The sequence below is a fragment of the Charadrius vociferus genome, unplaced genomic scaffold (assembly GCF_000708025.1).
Source record: "Charadrius vociferus isolate BGI_N301 unplaced genomic scaffold, ASM70802v2 scaffold126, whole genome shotgun sequence".
Taxonomy (NCBI): domain Eukaryota; kingdom Metazoa; phylum Chordata; class Aves; order Charadriiformes; family Charadriidae; genus Charadrius; species Charadrius vociferus.
In genome coordinates this window covers 4,148,269-4,163,331 of record NW_009648894.1, presented here as the reverse complement: position 1 = coordinate 4,163,331, position 15,063 = coordinate 4,148,269, and the positions used below count along the sequence as shown (strand labels likewise).

Sequence of the window (15,063 nt, the reverse complement as noted above, 5' to 3'; positions counted from 1 at the left end):
ATCAACTTTTTAATGACCTACTGAAGAATTTTTGCTGGGCTGCGTGAATATGCCAAGCCTGAACTTTAAAAATAGCTCTTTCTTTCACTGTAGGACTTTTTTTACACATTTATGTGGCAATATATTTAGTATATGTATTTATTTATCCAGTTGAATACTGTCTTTTTATTGAAACAATCACAAATGTTTCCTTCATATTTTCAAGGCCTAAAGCCAGAAGGAAATAGAAGTTGAGTTTAATTTGGGGCGGATATTTTTTGATGCTTAGCTATTAAACTGAGGATAATTGCAATTATTTTTTTTTAAATTCACAAGCAGAATACTCATAAAAAATTACAGTTACTTGAAAGTTGTCCTATAGCATAACACTGTGAATACCTTTAGGATAAATGATACTATCTAAGCCTTATTGTTGGGAAGTGCCTGTTTAAAAGAAAGAAGAATATGAAATAGCCTTATTATATTAGAAAAATGATTAATTAGAAAGTACATGTGAATTTAATCTTATTTGTCAAATGCCAGTGAGCACTTGTAAATGAGAACTTCTGTATTATTGCAAAGTGATGCAGTTTACGTTCTTCTATTCAAGAGAACCAGAAGAATAGATAGGAGAATCAAAATTTCATCCTGATCCCATTTCGTAAAGGACTTATTGTAACCTAAGTAAAAGCTATTGGCTCATATGAATTCTGAAGTAGTTTCCATCCATTTAGTTTGATCTTCTGCATCACACTAAAAACATGCAATTTGACCAGAATGCATAAACAGGACTGACAAAGGTTCTTAGTGGGTGTTTATAGTACTTATGCAATTTGAAGCACTATCTGAAATTGTTTCATTTTATGTTAAAATGTTTTTGAACAAAACCATGCCAGACAGTTCATTGCTACAAAATGTTTAAAAGGTGTCAGCCACCCCTATGTACTGAAAATGAAGATGGGAAAAGATACTTCCCAGACCTTCTGCAGCAGTGTTTTTGGAGCAAGATTTGCCTCTAATTAAAAATCTCGCCAAAGAGGATATTTATAATCTCCTGTTTCTATGGAAATGAGGAACATAACTAAGTAACTTTTTTCTTTTGTGTACTTTCAAGGCTTGTGTAAGTCAGGGGAAAAGCTTTCATTGATTCCAGTGATCTCCCAGTCATGCTCTTTATGGGCAAACGTTCAGTAGTAGTTACCAACACATAACTTTTTTTTTATACAGAAACTGTTGGGCAGATTTAAGAAAACATGACAGTCGAGGTGTCTGTAGCTGTCAATGAATATGCAAAAAAACCCCAACCAAATAAAAATCCAGGAGGCACAACAGTGTTTCAGTACAGAGTGGGGCAGGGCTATGCCTAAGTTCAAGAAGACTAAATGTGGAGGAACAGCTCAACATCAAATATGTTGTGATAGCCTAGATATTTTTGAGACATGTTTTATTGCTCTACTACATGAAATTGTAAGCAGAGGTTAGTTTCAGTGGTGGTCCTTTAAAGGCTATATAGCAGAAATGCCGTTAAGTCATGCACTTCACAAAGGCAAGTTTCTCGCCATTTATCCTTCTAGTCAAGGTTCACGTGGCCAAGCTGTAGAAAGAAGAAAGACAATATGTGACTTGAGGAACATGATTGTGAATAAAACCTATTAGGGTCACTTTTTAGCCTGAACCAATATCAAAACAAAGCTTTGTAATGATTCCAAGATATCTTGTGAACCTCAGTTCTTGTCTTTCATAAGGAATTGTAATAATTGCTCATTTGGAGTTTTTTTTGTTCTTCTACCGATGACTTTGTGTCTTCATAGCTTTCTGAAGTCTTTACCGGTTGGCTGATTTTTGCCCTACTTAATCTTTACTGCCACTGTATGCTGTGGGATCTCCTAATTGTTGTATTCTGATGCGCATGAAACTAACATATATTAAATCTGTAAAATACTTTTTTTCTGTAAATGTATGGATTTACAGACTAGCTGATAGTGAGGTGAGATGCGGACATTTTGTAATCACTTAATGTTTGATGATTTGCCTAAATTAAGAACCTCGCCTTTGGAAAGAAGTACAGTCTTCCACTGATTGTACAGATACCATCCATGAACAACATAATTCATTATCCCTATGTGCTGTTTCATCTGTAGAATATTTATTTATGTGTGACTTTAAAATACCTCTAAACCAGAAATGTAGAATGTATGATTTTAGGACTTTTAATCCCACTGTCTGAATCTCCCATTGGAGAATCCCTCCTTACTGGTAATCTTACATTTGCATTTCGAGTTTGAAAGTAGTAAGAAACTTAGACTTGCCACTAGTTTAGTATCAAATATTTCCTCTTTCCATCTAGTTGTTTGCAGTTTCAGGTGAAATTTCTCACGTTCTGTGGGGAAAAAAACATAGCATTTGATTTCTGAGATGTACCGAGAAGCAAAATTACTAATAGGAAAAGTGAAAAAGTAAATTATAACTGGAAGAGAGTATGTCATATAATTAATTCAGTCAATAGAGTGTACTAGAACACTGATTTTATATCAGTTACATATTGTCGAACACCATGAAGTATTCTTAACAGTACTGTTTAATATTCAGATTTCAGACAATTGGCCCGGATACAGCCTGGATTTGTTCACTTACCCTCAGCACTACTACGGAGATCTGGAATATGTGCTCATACCTCATGGCATTATTGTTGACAGGTATGTGTAGTTTGAATGTTACTAGATAAATTCTTTGGTCAGTAGTATTATTCTTTTTTATGAAGCCTGTCATCCACAGACAGTATGCATATAACATTTGTCTTAAAATATTATATTAGCCATTATAAAAATACTTTTATTTATTTAATTTGGAAAGTAAAAAAATGCTTGAAGGTTTGGAAATGCTAGACTTGTAGTTGCCTTTGCAACTCCCTGTCTAATTTATTTCACCTAATTTCTGATTTGGGCATTGAATGAGACAGAGGTCCCACAAAAAGGAAAGTGTGATCATATAGTGAAATTGGCATTGGAATGTAAACTACAAGAGAGCTGAACTGAAGACGAAAGGGCAGGTACAAATCTTTGTATATAATTATACTCCAATGTCCCACTTGCACTCTGACCATCCTGTGTTTTTAACTTAAAAAGGAGAAAAAGCTACGTTCAATTATGTATAACTTCGGCAACTCCCTAGTACGAGTCATTAATGCCAATTAACCTAATGGTTCCCGACTACACCATTGACTTCTGCCATTGAGCACGACTGAAAAGTGTGTCGTGGACTGTTTGGGTCCCCATGTTTGGAGGGTGGCAGTTGGAAAGCTCGATCATCCCTCATTCCTTACCTTGTAGTATTTCCCATGTCCTATCAGTGTAGGCATTTGATGGTGCTTTTGTATTTGTGGTAGTCCAGCTCAGTGTTCATGTTCAGTTACTATTTTGAAGTGCTGTTAAAAACCTTATGAAAAAGTTACAAAATGGAAATAGTCATTTTCAGCTGTAGTGATTGGGAATATCTGAATGGAATTTCATGGGACCTTTTCAACCTGCAGCTTTCTGCCTACCACATTTAAACAGCCAGTTGCAAGTACTGAAATTGTTGGAACTCCTTGAAAGAAGATTGTAAACATCCATCATAAGGAAGAGTTATGACTCCTGTGTTTGTTTTTAAACACAAGCTTTCTTTCATTGCCTTTTCAGTTACCATTGTGTTGAATTTTTCATCTCTTTGGTTAGAGTCAACTGACTTTTAATTCCTCTGTTTTAAATAAGTATGTTACAACTTCAGTTCTCATAGAATTCAATATAAATTTGTTTGAAGTAAGCACTGAACTCCAGTGTTGGTTTTGTACTCCAGCAGAATGAACACCACTATTTTTTCTTACTCTGGCTGAAAAGACTGATTCTGTTCTAACGGAAAAGGACACAGAACTGAATATATTGTGATCATACATAATTTTCATGTAGGAAGAAGGCTCAGCACTTGAGAAAATTCTCTTGTCCATTGGTAACAATTAAATACAGGTTAAAAAAATAGTATGTTTTTGTTTAGAAATTGAAATAAGTACATTTTTGTCTATGCTGGATTTTTTTTTTAAATTTTAGCTCCTCAAACAATCAGAGGAACAATATAAAAAAATGAAAATCACAAGACAAATGTTTCTTCTTAATGAGAATTTTTCCCCATTATTCTCAGACTTGATAAAAAATGATGAAAAACTGTTTTACTAATCTTCAGTAAAGTAAGTGAAAGTCTTTTATTAATCTTTGTTCTTACATCGGTAAAAGGAATTATATATTTGAGGTCAAACAAGATGATCTAATGATATTTTCTATTTTTGAAATAAAAAAAATACTAATTACTGCAGTGTGGAATTTACTTGGACATTACAAATACAAAGATGTGAAAATGAAGCAACAGCTTTTGCTCATAACTAGTGTGTTATCTGCAATTTAGAGCTTATTCTTCTCTGGTATGTCCACATGTGTAGACTTCACTAAAGTTCAATGTGGCAAATGGATTCCTATATTGCAATGTGTATAGAAAAAAAAATACGAAAAATGTAATCATGAAAGACATGGGATGTTATAGGATTATTTAATAAATTGCATCCTGTCAAGAAGTCCACTCTCACTGAAATGACTAATCTAATTCAGAGAGCTATCAAAGACATTTCCAGTGAAAGTGTTCCCAGAAAACAATGCACTGAGCTGTTTTTCCTCAAAACGTCAAATGACATTGTTCAGTTTTCTGTTGATACCTGCTTTACATCTAGAAATGACCTGGTACTCCGTTTTAGGTCTAGAATTGCCATCTACCATGTTCTTTAGAAAGCAAAGCTACTTAAGATAAGCGTTCATGTTTATTATTTTTATCTTGAAAACTTATGTACTATGATATGGCAGAAATGTATATCTTTTGGTTTCAGTCATCTGCCACATTGTGTTTGCAATGCAGAATTATCAAAGAGAAGACAGAAGTGGGAACCCTGCAATTCTGGGTTCCTTGGAACATAACCTTGATTATTCTCATGTGTGTGATCCTGAACAAATCACTTAAGCTCTTTGCACTGTTCTTTTTTGTTGTATGAAATAGCGATAATGTACACTCTTTATAAAATATTGATTGATGTTCTATTTCTCTATAGAATTTCTGTGTATTTTTTGTTAAAATTGTAGGGCTAGTGTCTTCCAAAGCCTATCAGCATGAAATACTTCTCATAATTTGCTTCCCTATCTTTCACTTAATTTATTGTTCTTGGGTAGTAACTAACATAGCAAGTTAGGAGATTGTAAAGGCAAATTTTATATTGATATTTCCTGTGAGGTAAAACTGAAGGCGAAGTTGCATTCTTTACTCCAGAGTCTCTGAAATGCTTATGAATTCAACATATGCTGAGATGTGTTACTCCCTTTTCTGTAACTGGGGAATTTATACATTTAAGGTTAACCAGTTTGATTCACATGCTTTGCATCTTGCATCCATCGCTTTATATCTACCTACTGTGAACTTGATTCAAACCCAGTCAAGTCAAGTCAAGACACTTAAACAGACTGTCACTCAAGTTATATACTCACTATAGTGTTTCTTTGTAACCACGTGGAAAACATACCATGAACTTAAAAGGATCTGCATCTAATGTTATTTTACCTTTAATTTTTTTTGCCCCAGGACAGAACGATTGGCCAAAGATATTATGCAAGACATTGGAGACAATGATATTGTGGTTCTCTGTGTCCTCAAAGGTGGCTACAAGTTCTGTGCTGACCTTGTGGAGCACATTAAAAATCTCAGCAGAAATTCAGAAAGGTTCATCTCCATGAAAGTCGATTTTGTTAGACTGAAAAGTTACCACGTAAGTCAACAACTTCTTTATGTAGATTCTGGTTGCATATTCAGAATAAATAGTGGACTTTTGTAAATGGGATTTTTTTTTCCCCCCTGAAATTATAAGAGAAACAGTGTGAAAAATATTTTTGTTTGAAAAAACTCTGAGGTTTTTCTTCAAAATATTTGCGGATGTCCATTTATACTTTATGAATAATATGAATGAGGATATGAAGCATCCTCAAGCTGTGTTTTTTTAGTCTGTCTTCACTTTTGGACAGAAATTTATTCAAATTTCCGTCATGTAAAATGTCGGCATGTTGTTTGTTCTCAAAATCCGCAACAGTTCTGTCAAGTTTATTTCATGTTACTTCATTTTCCACCCCCGCTCCCACATAGTTTGGCATAACTGCAAGATGATAAATCTATATCTTATTCTAAATGTTTAATGCTAAGCAAATGAAATGCTTTCATCTTCATAACATGCAGTTTGCATAGTAGCAAAATATACCACTAGATGATGATAGTGTTTTATAAGAAGATGAAATAAGCCATTGAACCAAATCCAGTGTTGAAGTAAGGATCAAGACTTCCTGTTATCTTCAGCGGAAATTATGCAATAATGATTCATTTGTTTCAAAAAGGCAATGATAGTGAGATGACCGTGATTACAATTTCTGTTTGCATAAGCTCAACATTTATATTCCACCTTGTAGTGCATAGTTTGTAGTGAGGGAGCATTTCTAGAAATAAGTTGTCCTAGAAATGTCTGAGGAAGTAAACTAAATAAATGGAGTGATAATAGTTTCTCTCTGAGCACAAATGCAACTTGCGGATTCCAATAGTTCCCACGATAACTACGTTCTTTCCACAGACAGAGTTTGGTTGGTTGGCAATTTGCTCTGACCCCAATGACCATAAACTTTTCCTAACTTTTGCAAATAGTGTCTGAATTTTTTCCATCATGGAAGAAAAGTAGATGAGAGCCTTTTGTAGCCATTTGGTTAGGATTTGGTCCTAGGACTTCTTTTTCAAGAATTAGTCAGGTCTATGAAGGACGTGCAATACTAATTTTATACAATTTCTAGCTGTTTAGCAGTATTACAGAACTAATTAATAAAGTAAAATATAATGTTTGTCTCACATAAAGGTACATGGAAATTATACTTTTTTTTTTTGTGTGTAATAATGATAACTTTTCAATAATACTGCTTGGTGAATAGTGGAATTACTTAAATAGGTTTTTATTTTGCACCTGCCATATAGGTAATGCACAAGCTTTTCCTACTGGGTTGTCTCTTATCCAGTATGAAGATACTCTGGTTCTAAAATTTCTTTCCTTGGTGACAAGTCAACTCTTATTAGCCAGACTAACTCCCAACCAATGAGTGGCAGAAGATGTAAACTGCAAAAGTGTGGAAACCTTCACATCATTGCTTAGGAAATAAAATAAAAACATGTTATATCAAGCTGAAACTGCAATACAAATTTTGTTATGCAAGGATGCAATTATCAAGACTTAAGTTCTGGATGATCCTCACACTCAGTGGCTGTACATATTTTGGATCTTAGTCTCATGCTTTAGCAGGAAGGTGGCTACTTCCCTAGAACTAGTGCTTGCATCTAGTTTTTAGAAAATAAATCTTTTTTTTTCTTCTAAGTGCTTCCAAACAGGTGTCATGTATTTAGAGCCTGAAGCTGTGCTTGATTTAATGCTTGGAACAGTGCTTGATACCTGTCTGGTCTTAAGAAGCTGATTGACACTGCAGTATAAATTTGAAATGTCATTAATATTGGAAGATTCATTGCATGAGAAATGCATAAATGTAATGCTGACTAAAGTACCAGTACCACTACCTGCCATCCTTTGCATTTTGTGTTATTGTTGTGTCCTGTCCAATTGCAGGTTTTGGAGACTGTACCTGTGTCAACATAGCTGTGTCCAGAACACTTGAGGAACTCGCTGTTACTAGTTTGAGTGACTCTTTATCCCGGCCTTATACGAGACTCCCAAATCCCCCATGTCAGTTTATTCTGTAATAACATACTTCTCAGAGTGTTTTAAACTTTAAAGAGAGGCAAATAATTACAGTTTTAGAGGTAAAACTTTACATGAAGTATTGGAGCATCACCGGTTCCACTCCTTTGCTTCCCTTTGCCTTTTCTGTTCCACTTTCTATTAAGACTTATTACTGCTCTCTCTTTTTATCCCCTTTTCATTTTACAGACACTGTTCTTTTCACATTATTTATCCTGCTTCCTTTTACTAACTGTTCTTTGTTTCTCTCCTAAAGGGAGTCCTGCTGCTCTCAATATACTTCCTTCAGATATGTCTCCCTTCCCCCCTTCAGCTGTTTAAATCCAACAACTAATCTCAGCTCAGACTCATGGGATTTTTGAATTTTCTCATTCCAACTTCAATACTGAAAGGTCAGTTGATTTTTAGAGGTTGTGGGATTTCTTGGTTTAATCGTGTAGCAAAAATGGGCTGTAATTGTGACCCAAAGTCAGAGCTTGGCATCAGTGAAAGTACATCTTAACTGCAAAGTATCAGTGGAAGATGTCATACTTTGATGTCTGGCATATGGACATGATTACAGGAAAAGGAGTTTACAAGTATGGCCAACTTTACATGGCTCTTTGTTTTTCAAACCTGTCATCATATTCCAGAATTTAGACACTTAATTGGTATGTTAAGATCTGCTTTCATATTAAGTAGCTGTAAGTTTGGCATGTAAATTTTTTTTAGACTTCTTCATACAAATGAATTGATTTTTAAAAACAAAGTCATAGTGCATTTAGATTCTCTGGGTATTAATGAGACAAGTGACTGCTTGTACTTCCATAATCAGGATGGTTTTATCTGGTTTGCAAAATATTGACATATGTGCCTAAGCCTGGACATTTTTATGAGAAACTTTCCTATGTTATACAAGTGGTGTCTTGTTTCATTATCTCAAATTGACACGTCAGATTACTGAATTTAGTATATATACAGGTAATGTGGGAAAATGCCATTTGATTATTATTTTTAGATGAAACAAAGTGGAATCCAACATAGGAAATGATAACCTAAAAATGATGTGGTTATACTGTCTAAATTCTACAGACATCTACAGAACATCTAGTTCTTAGACCTTTAATATAATTGCTGCAACTGAAACTGGAGGTGCAGCCTTCTCTGAAAGCATATTTTCTTCTAACAATCAAACTGTATTTTGCCATTTCTTTAGCTTTTTTTTTCACTGGAATGCTAAAATGATACAGTAGAGAAAGTTAAGGCATTTACACATGTGGACAGAAACTTATAGGCTCAGGTGTAGATCAATAAAGAAAAAATTAGCTGTGCTTAATTGTAAACAAAGTTTATATCTGTAAATCAAGAAATAAACGATTTGCAAAGAAACACTTGATAACATTGTTACAACTCCAATTTTTAAGGCTTCTTAATCAGTAAGAATGATATTAAAAATAATTATGAAATGGAAAAGCATCATAAGTGGAAGATATGTGGATAGTTTTCCTCCATAGAAATACGATTTTTGGAGAATGCTGTTTCTTGTAGACTTACAAGAGATACAATATACTTGTTCTCATTTTAATTTTGTGTATTTAAATGAGCTCAAAATAAGGAGATTGTTTGAATGCAGGTTTGGTTAGAGTCTGTATGGTGACTTTACAAGCTTCTAGCACAGCTGGGAAATTAAAAGAAAGCACCAAAGCAAGAGTTAGAAAACATGATTTCAGAAATAAACAGATATAGAAGTGTCATTAAGGGTAAGAGTCAGGAAGTAGATGGAGAGGAAAATAAAATCCAGTGATGGAAATCTGGATGAGAAGCAGCAGCTCTTGAGTTTTAAGAGGCAGAAAAGAGAAAACATGCATGCTAGTCACTTGGACGAAACTTCTAGAGCATTATGTGGATTTGGTCAATTCATGTAATTCTTTAAAATGAATCCATTATTTATGGTTTCCAAAACATAACTAATAAAAAAACGTGACCTCTGAATTGTAATCCATGCACAATGGTTGCATTGAAGTCTGTTCACAAACAAATCTATTGATATGATCTGTTTCCTCTTCAGCCTCCAGTTGTTTGAAATATATTTACAACTGTTGGTTATTAATCTTGGCATAAACAGGACCATTAGTGCTGCGAAATTCTGAAAACAAGCAACAGAACAGGCATTGTTTAGTAGAAATCTGAATGTTTTTGCTATATGAAGCCATCTCAGTAAACAGTTTTGCTAAACCTCTCTACTGTAGGAGTAAGGAGCAGAGGGATTTTATAATGAGTAAGTTGAAAGCCGGTTGGTAAATGCAGTAAAATAATTCATTTTTCTGCCATGTAGCTTTACTTCTCATACACCGTTACTAAATACTTACATCATAAAAAACACAACAGCATGAGGCATCAGACTATAGTCAGAGTAGAGAATGGTGTAAAATGTACATTCCTGCTTTGCATAATAACCTGTTCTTTTTCAGTATAATGTTACTGCATGGAACTTGGTTTTTTAAGATCAGTATGAACTTTCATCTGAAAACAATGCGTTGTAATCTTCACACTAAAAAGCAAGTAACTTCAAAATAGTTTTATTCCTTTAACAACACAAAAGAAACAAAGTGTATTGCTTGCATTTAGTGATTCATATCTATACCCAGACTCTATAACAGTGTTCCAATGATTGTTTATCTCCATGCCTGTGTGTCATGAAAACACAGCTTATGATCTCCTGAGAAAAACGCGTGTCCTTAGATGAAAGAGAATCCACGTTAGCTTTTGTACTTACAGGTTTTCTCTTGGGCAGGTTGCAAGTTTCCTTTATTTTTCTTCATGCACACAGTGTAGCTGATGACCATGTCTTCTTGTTGATGCTGAGTAGCAATGAAAGAATTACAAATTGGAGCCTACCTAGTAGAATGAAATCCTATCAACATTAAGGCCAAATTCTGCAATAATTTTACAGGACTGAACTCCAAATTATCTGCGAATTATCAATTTGACATGCAAATAAATAGCTTCACTGTAGGCAAAATGTGGTTTATTTATTTAATTTTGAGAGAGGTGGTGTATGTTCTAGACATTCAAAACCAAAAATATACTCTTTTAAACTTTTTCAGATGCATGGCTTGCAGTCACCACTGTAGACAGTGAACACCTACCAGTACAGAGAATTTTGCAGCATGATATACTTTTAGAAGCTAATGGGCAACAAAAATATGGCATTAATTTAGTCCGCAGAAGCTACCAGTGTCAAGGATATAGACCTTAAAGTTGTTGCTGTTCTGAGAACTGTGTTGTAGTGATTGTAGACGGTGCTGCCAAATCGATGTCTTACGGGCAAGCTAAAGATGAGAGATTTGGGACTAGAAATCTACTCATAGAATTGCCAAAGGGATTTTATCTCTGTGTACTTTTCCATGTCTATGAATGGATAAAATGGCATTTGCATCCTAAAGTAGTAGTATCTTTTTGAGTGAAGGCTCTGTGAAATGCGCAAACCTGCTAAAACAAGTAAAAGGTCCTTTACAGTTCCAAGCCAAAGATATTCCTGATTCTTAAGCAGGCACTGATGCTATCTCTGTTTCTCTGATGCTTCATTTATTTCCTGAAATTTAATAAGACCTGAGATGGCTAAGAAGGTGAGAAAGAGTGGAAACAGATCATATTTTGTGTGGATAGAATGTTTGGAGATGCTACAATTCACAGTCCTCCTAATTGTGTACAAATGTTCATTTTCCAAGTGTAAAGGCTTGTTTAAAAATAGACTATTTTCATGAAAGAAACAAAAAACACTTCCACATGCAGCAGTGTCTTACTGCAAAATGTCAGCCTCAGAGACACTAAAGCTTTTCAGAGAAATAGCTGAAAATGTGTTAGTAGCGGAAGTTCTCCCAAAAGCTTATTCATACAAATACCTGATGAATATTTAAAAGAAATTTACAAAAATATAATGAGGAGGATGGCAGTCTCAGTATTTAAATTGTGGCTGGTGTTATTAGGGTAACAGCATGATTTAGGCAACTTTGAGAATAAACTCTCCTGCCAGATTCATTTGTACATCAGGTACAGACAGTGGTTTGATGTGAAAAGACACTGGAAATGGGTCTGTTTTCTGATTGCATCTGCACTGGCTGGAACAATGACAGTCTCCAGTTCATTCCCCAGTGACTGCAGAGCCCTCCTGCCAGTCACACTTGCCAGCTTGACTGCTTCTGAGCACTTCCTAACGTGTCTCAGCCCAGATGAGACCAGTTACGAGAGACTTTGAACCGCTTCAGCTTGCCAGATTCATTTTTACTGACCCAGATGCACGCGTGCATCTCAGCCTGCCAGTAGCCCCTGCCAGAGGGAGAGTTACAGGCAGCTGGGGACAGCTTGTGGGCAGTAACGTCTTTAGTCAGCGCAGCTCCTGCTGGAAAAAGGAGTCTGCCCACAGTCGAGGGATCCTCGTCACCAAGGGTGCAGCACGGCAAGCCTCAGACCCCCCACTTCTTTGTCTGAGAGATGCTCCTCAGAGGTGTCAGAAGGAGCATGGATATTTCGACCCTAATTAGTTTTGAGAACCAACCTACTTTTCATAGAGATCGAAGGCAAACTGGAGAAGGCTACGCTGTATGTAATAAAATATGACCTTAAAATTCAGTGTCGTGGAACTTCTCAGGTCTGGAGGCAGATGCTCTCCTTTCTAGGCATCTACAGCTTCCATTTAACGTGATGGCAGAGTTGTGAGATATGAGACCTTAAATTCATCACTTGCTCGAGGCTGTCTTGAGTGTAAGGAGGAAGAAAATGTTTCTGATTTAAGTTATTTTAATTACAACATACAGTATTTTCCTGTTGGACACTGCTTAGGGGTTTGGAGTGTTACTAATAATATCGGTAGGCGTTAATTTGTGGGCATAGTTCAGGAAAGGTCATGATAAGCCTATCATACAGTCAGTTTATCAAATTTATCTGTAATGTAAAAATTACTCATAGAGAGGTGATCTCTTTAACTGTATGCATCAGATAACACACCTACACACCACTTAAATATGTTAGCACCATCTGAATTCTCGGTGATTTTTTTTAAGTATGAGTAAGTGTTTCAGTGACTCACATATAAAAGATTTGGAGGAACCAAACAGCTCAGCCGGGGGAGAACTGAGTAGGAAGTGGCCTGATTGCCATGGGGACAGAACGGGAACAGATGTGGCAGTGAAGGCAGAGTGGTACTGAGCTGTGCGACAGCTCTCCAGCAATATCAAAATATTGTTTTAAGGCATTTATGGGGCATATTAAAGCAAGTAATTACTTGCCTTGTCAAGATACTTTTCATTTTTATCTATTGTTCCCTGCTTAAGTATTACCTTCCTTTATACTCGTTTGTGATTTTTAGCTGTGGAATTCTTTTTTCTAACTGAAAAAATTTTACAGTTTGCCTGTATTGTGGGTTGACACTCTGTTCTTCTGGACTTCAGATCTAATGAAAACTCCACAAGAGGTATTTTCTAATCTTTCTGGAGAAATCTGTCTCCCTAAGGGTCACATTTTTTTAACAAGCTGTAATGTTTTCTTTTGAAAAATGTTTTCCAATTTGAAATAAATGTTTTAGATTACAGTATATTACAGAGGGTCCAGCTACTATGTATAAATGGAGTTGTAGATCTGAAGTTCATTTTTCTTAAGTTTTTTTAATATCTTTTTTTTTTTCACGAGCTTAAATCTTTGGTATTTTTGAGCAATCCAGGTTTCTGGAACATCTTAACATTTGAGACTGTGGATGTTTTTAAAACTGGTCAGTTTTAGAACAGATTCAAAGCATCAGGGGATTTCATTAAAAGCATTCAAGAGGTCATCTTTTCAAAGAGTTGCATTCTAAAGTTCCCCTGGATACAATATTTGTTGTAAAGCAGCGGATTGTTACAAAGCCTAAAAATCTGAAGTTTAGTCTTAGTAAAATATTTTGTTTCATATTCTGCCAAAAATACAGCAAGCTACTACTAAATTTTGACATTTGCATCATTACTATATGTCATCATTAGGAGAGACTGTAGTCCGTATTTTCAGTCTGCTTGACAGATTTGTGCAGTGACAGGGAGATAGGCTCTTGTGTACAAGAAAGGTCCAGAGCATAATGGTTGCTAATTCTGTAGTACAAATAAGATCTGACGAGTTTGAAAGTATCGTGACATGTTTACGCATTGTAAAACATATCACCTTGATTACTTATTTGGATGCTAATAATACCATTTAGTGTGTGGTTTTTTATATTAAGATCTCAAATGAGGCAAAATTAATTAAAAGAAGCCGGAGGGTTCTAATTTTCCCCAGGAATTCTATGACTCTCTTTTACTGGCATCTCTTAAATGCTGTTTCTTAAAACAGATCATAGCATGTGCAATGTTCGTGCAGTGCCACACCCCAAGGGTGCTGTAAGGCATAAAACAAAAAGGTTTTTTTAAAGGAATATAGCGAGAACAAGAAGTACTGTATTATTGCAGTGCTTATCTGTGTGTCAAATACAAAATTCTTTTTCCCTCATTTGATAGACAGAAGTTAAAATATTTAAATATTTAAGTACTATAAAATAACCTTGCAAGAAAACTCACAAAGGATATGTGTGTTGTCAAAAGTTTCAAAGTTGTCATCAGCGAAGGGACTAAACATACTGGTATGAAAGAGAGCGCTACCGAGTTGTGAGAGTCAATGATACACTAGACTCCAAATTGCTGGGAGGGACTAAGCATTTGAGGTTTTTATCAGTCTCATCTTTTGTGAATTTGCTTACACCTATCTATCTGTTTTCTCAGCCTGTGGCTATTTGACAAATTTGAAGATTCTTCTACCTTCTTTTTATCACCAAATCCTGGGAACTGCTGATAGTCAGGGTCAGAAGGTTAGTACTTTGTGCTTAGTGTAGAGAAAGCTGTATTTTCTTGTGCTTTCAGAACCCCCCAAGAAGGGACAGGGCTTTTAGTACAGAGCTACAAATTCAGTATATGATTTTTTACAGTGTTCATTTACTTTTGTTCATTACTTTACAACACAATTGAAACAATGGGGTAAGATGGTACATATGGATCTAGTAGTGTCCCAACTGGCATGCTGAGATCCTCTGTTGATGCTGGGAAACATGACTTCCAGTTTTGTTGCTGTAATGTTCATGCATTTAACACTAAACAGTAATTGGGTAAAAGACAGATACTTTAGTTAACGTGGACTTGAACCCAAACTAACCTTTTCTTAGCTGAGTCCAGTATAGTTGGCTATAGCATGCTTGATGTTCTTTA

The 15,063-nt window shown here is 35.4% G+C and overlaps 1 protein-coding gene across 1 annotated transcript in view; it reads left to right on the top strand.

Moving 5' to 3' along the window:
• The first annotated feature begins 1,510 nt into the window (after window positions 1-1,510).
• Window positions 1,511-15,063, top strand: part of PRTFDC1 (phosphoribosyl transferase domain containing 1) — a 43,123-nt gene continuing 29,570 nt past the window's right edge. Inside the window, exons 1-3 of the mRNA XM_009887155.1 lie at window positions 1,511-1,525; window positions 2,569-2,675; window positions 5,629-5,812. Coding sequence (XP_009885457.1) covers window positions 1,511-1,525; window positions 2,569-2,675; window positions 5,629-5,812 — 306 coding nt within the window. The remainder of the gene's footprint in view (window positions 1,526-2,568; window positions 2,676-5,628; window positions 5,813-15,063) is intronic.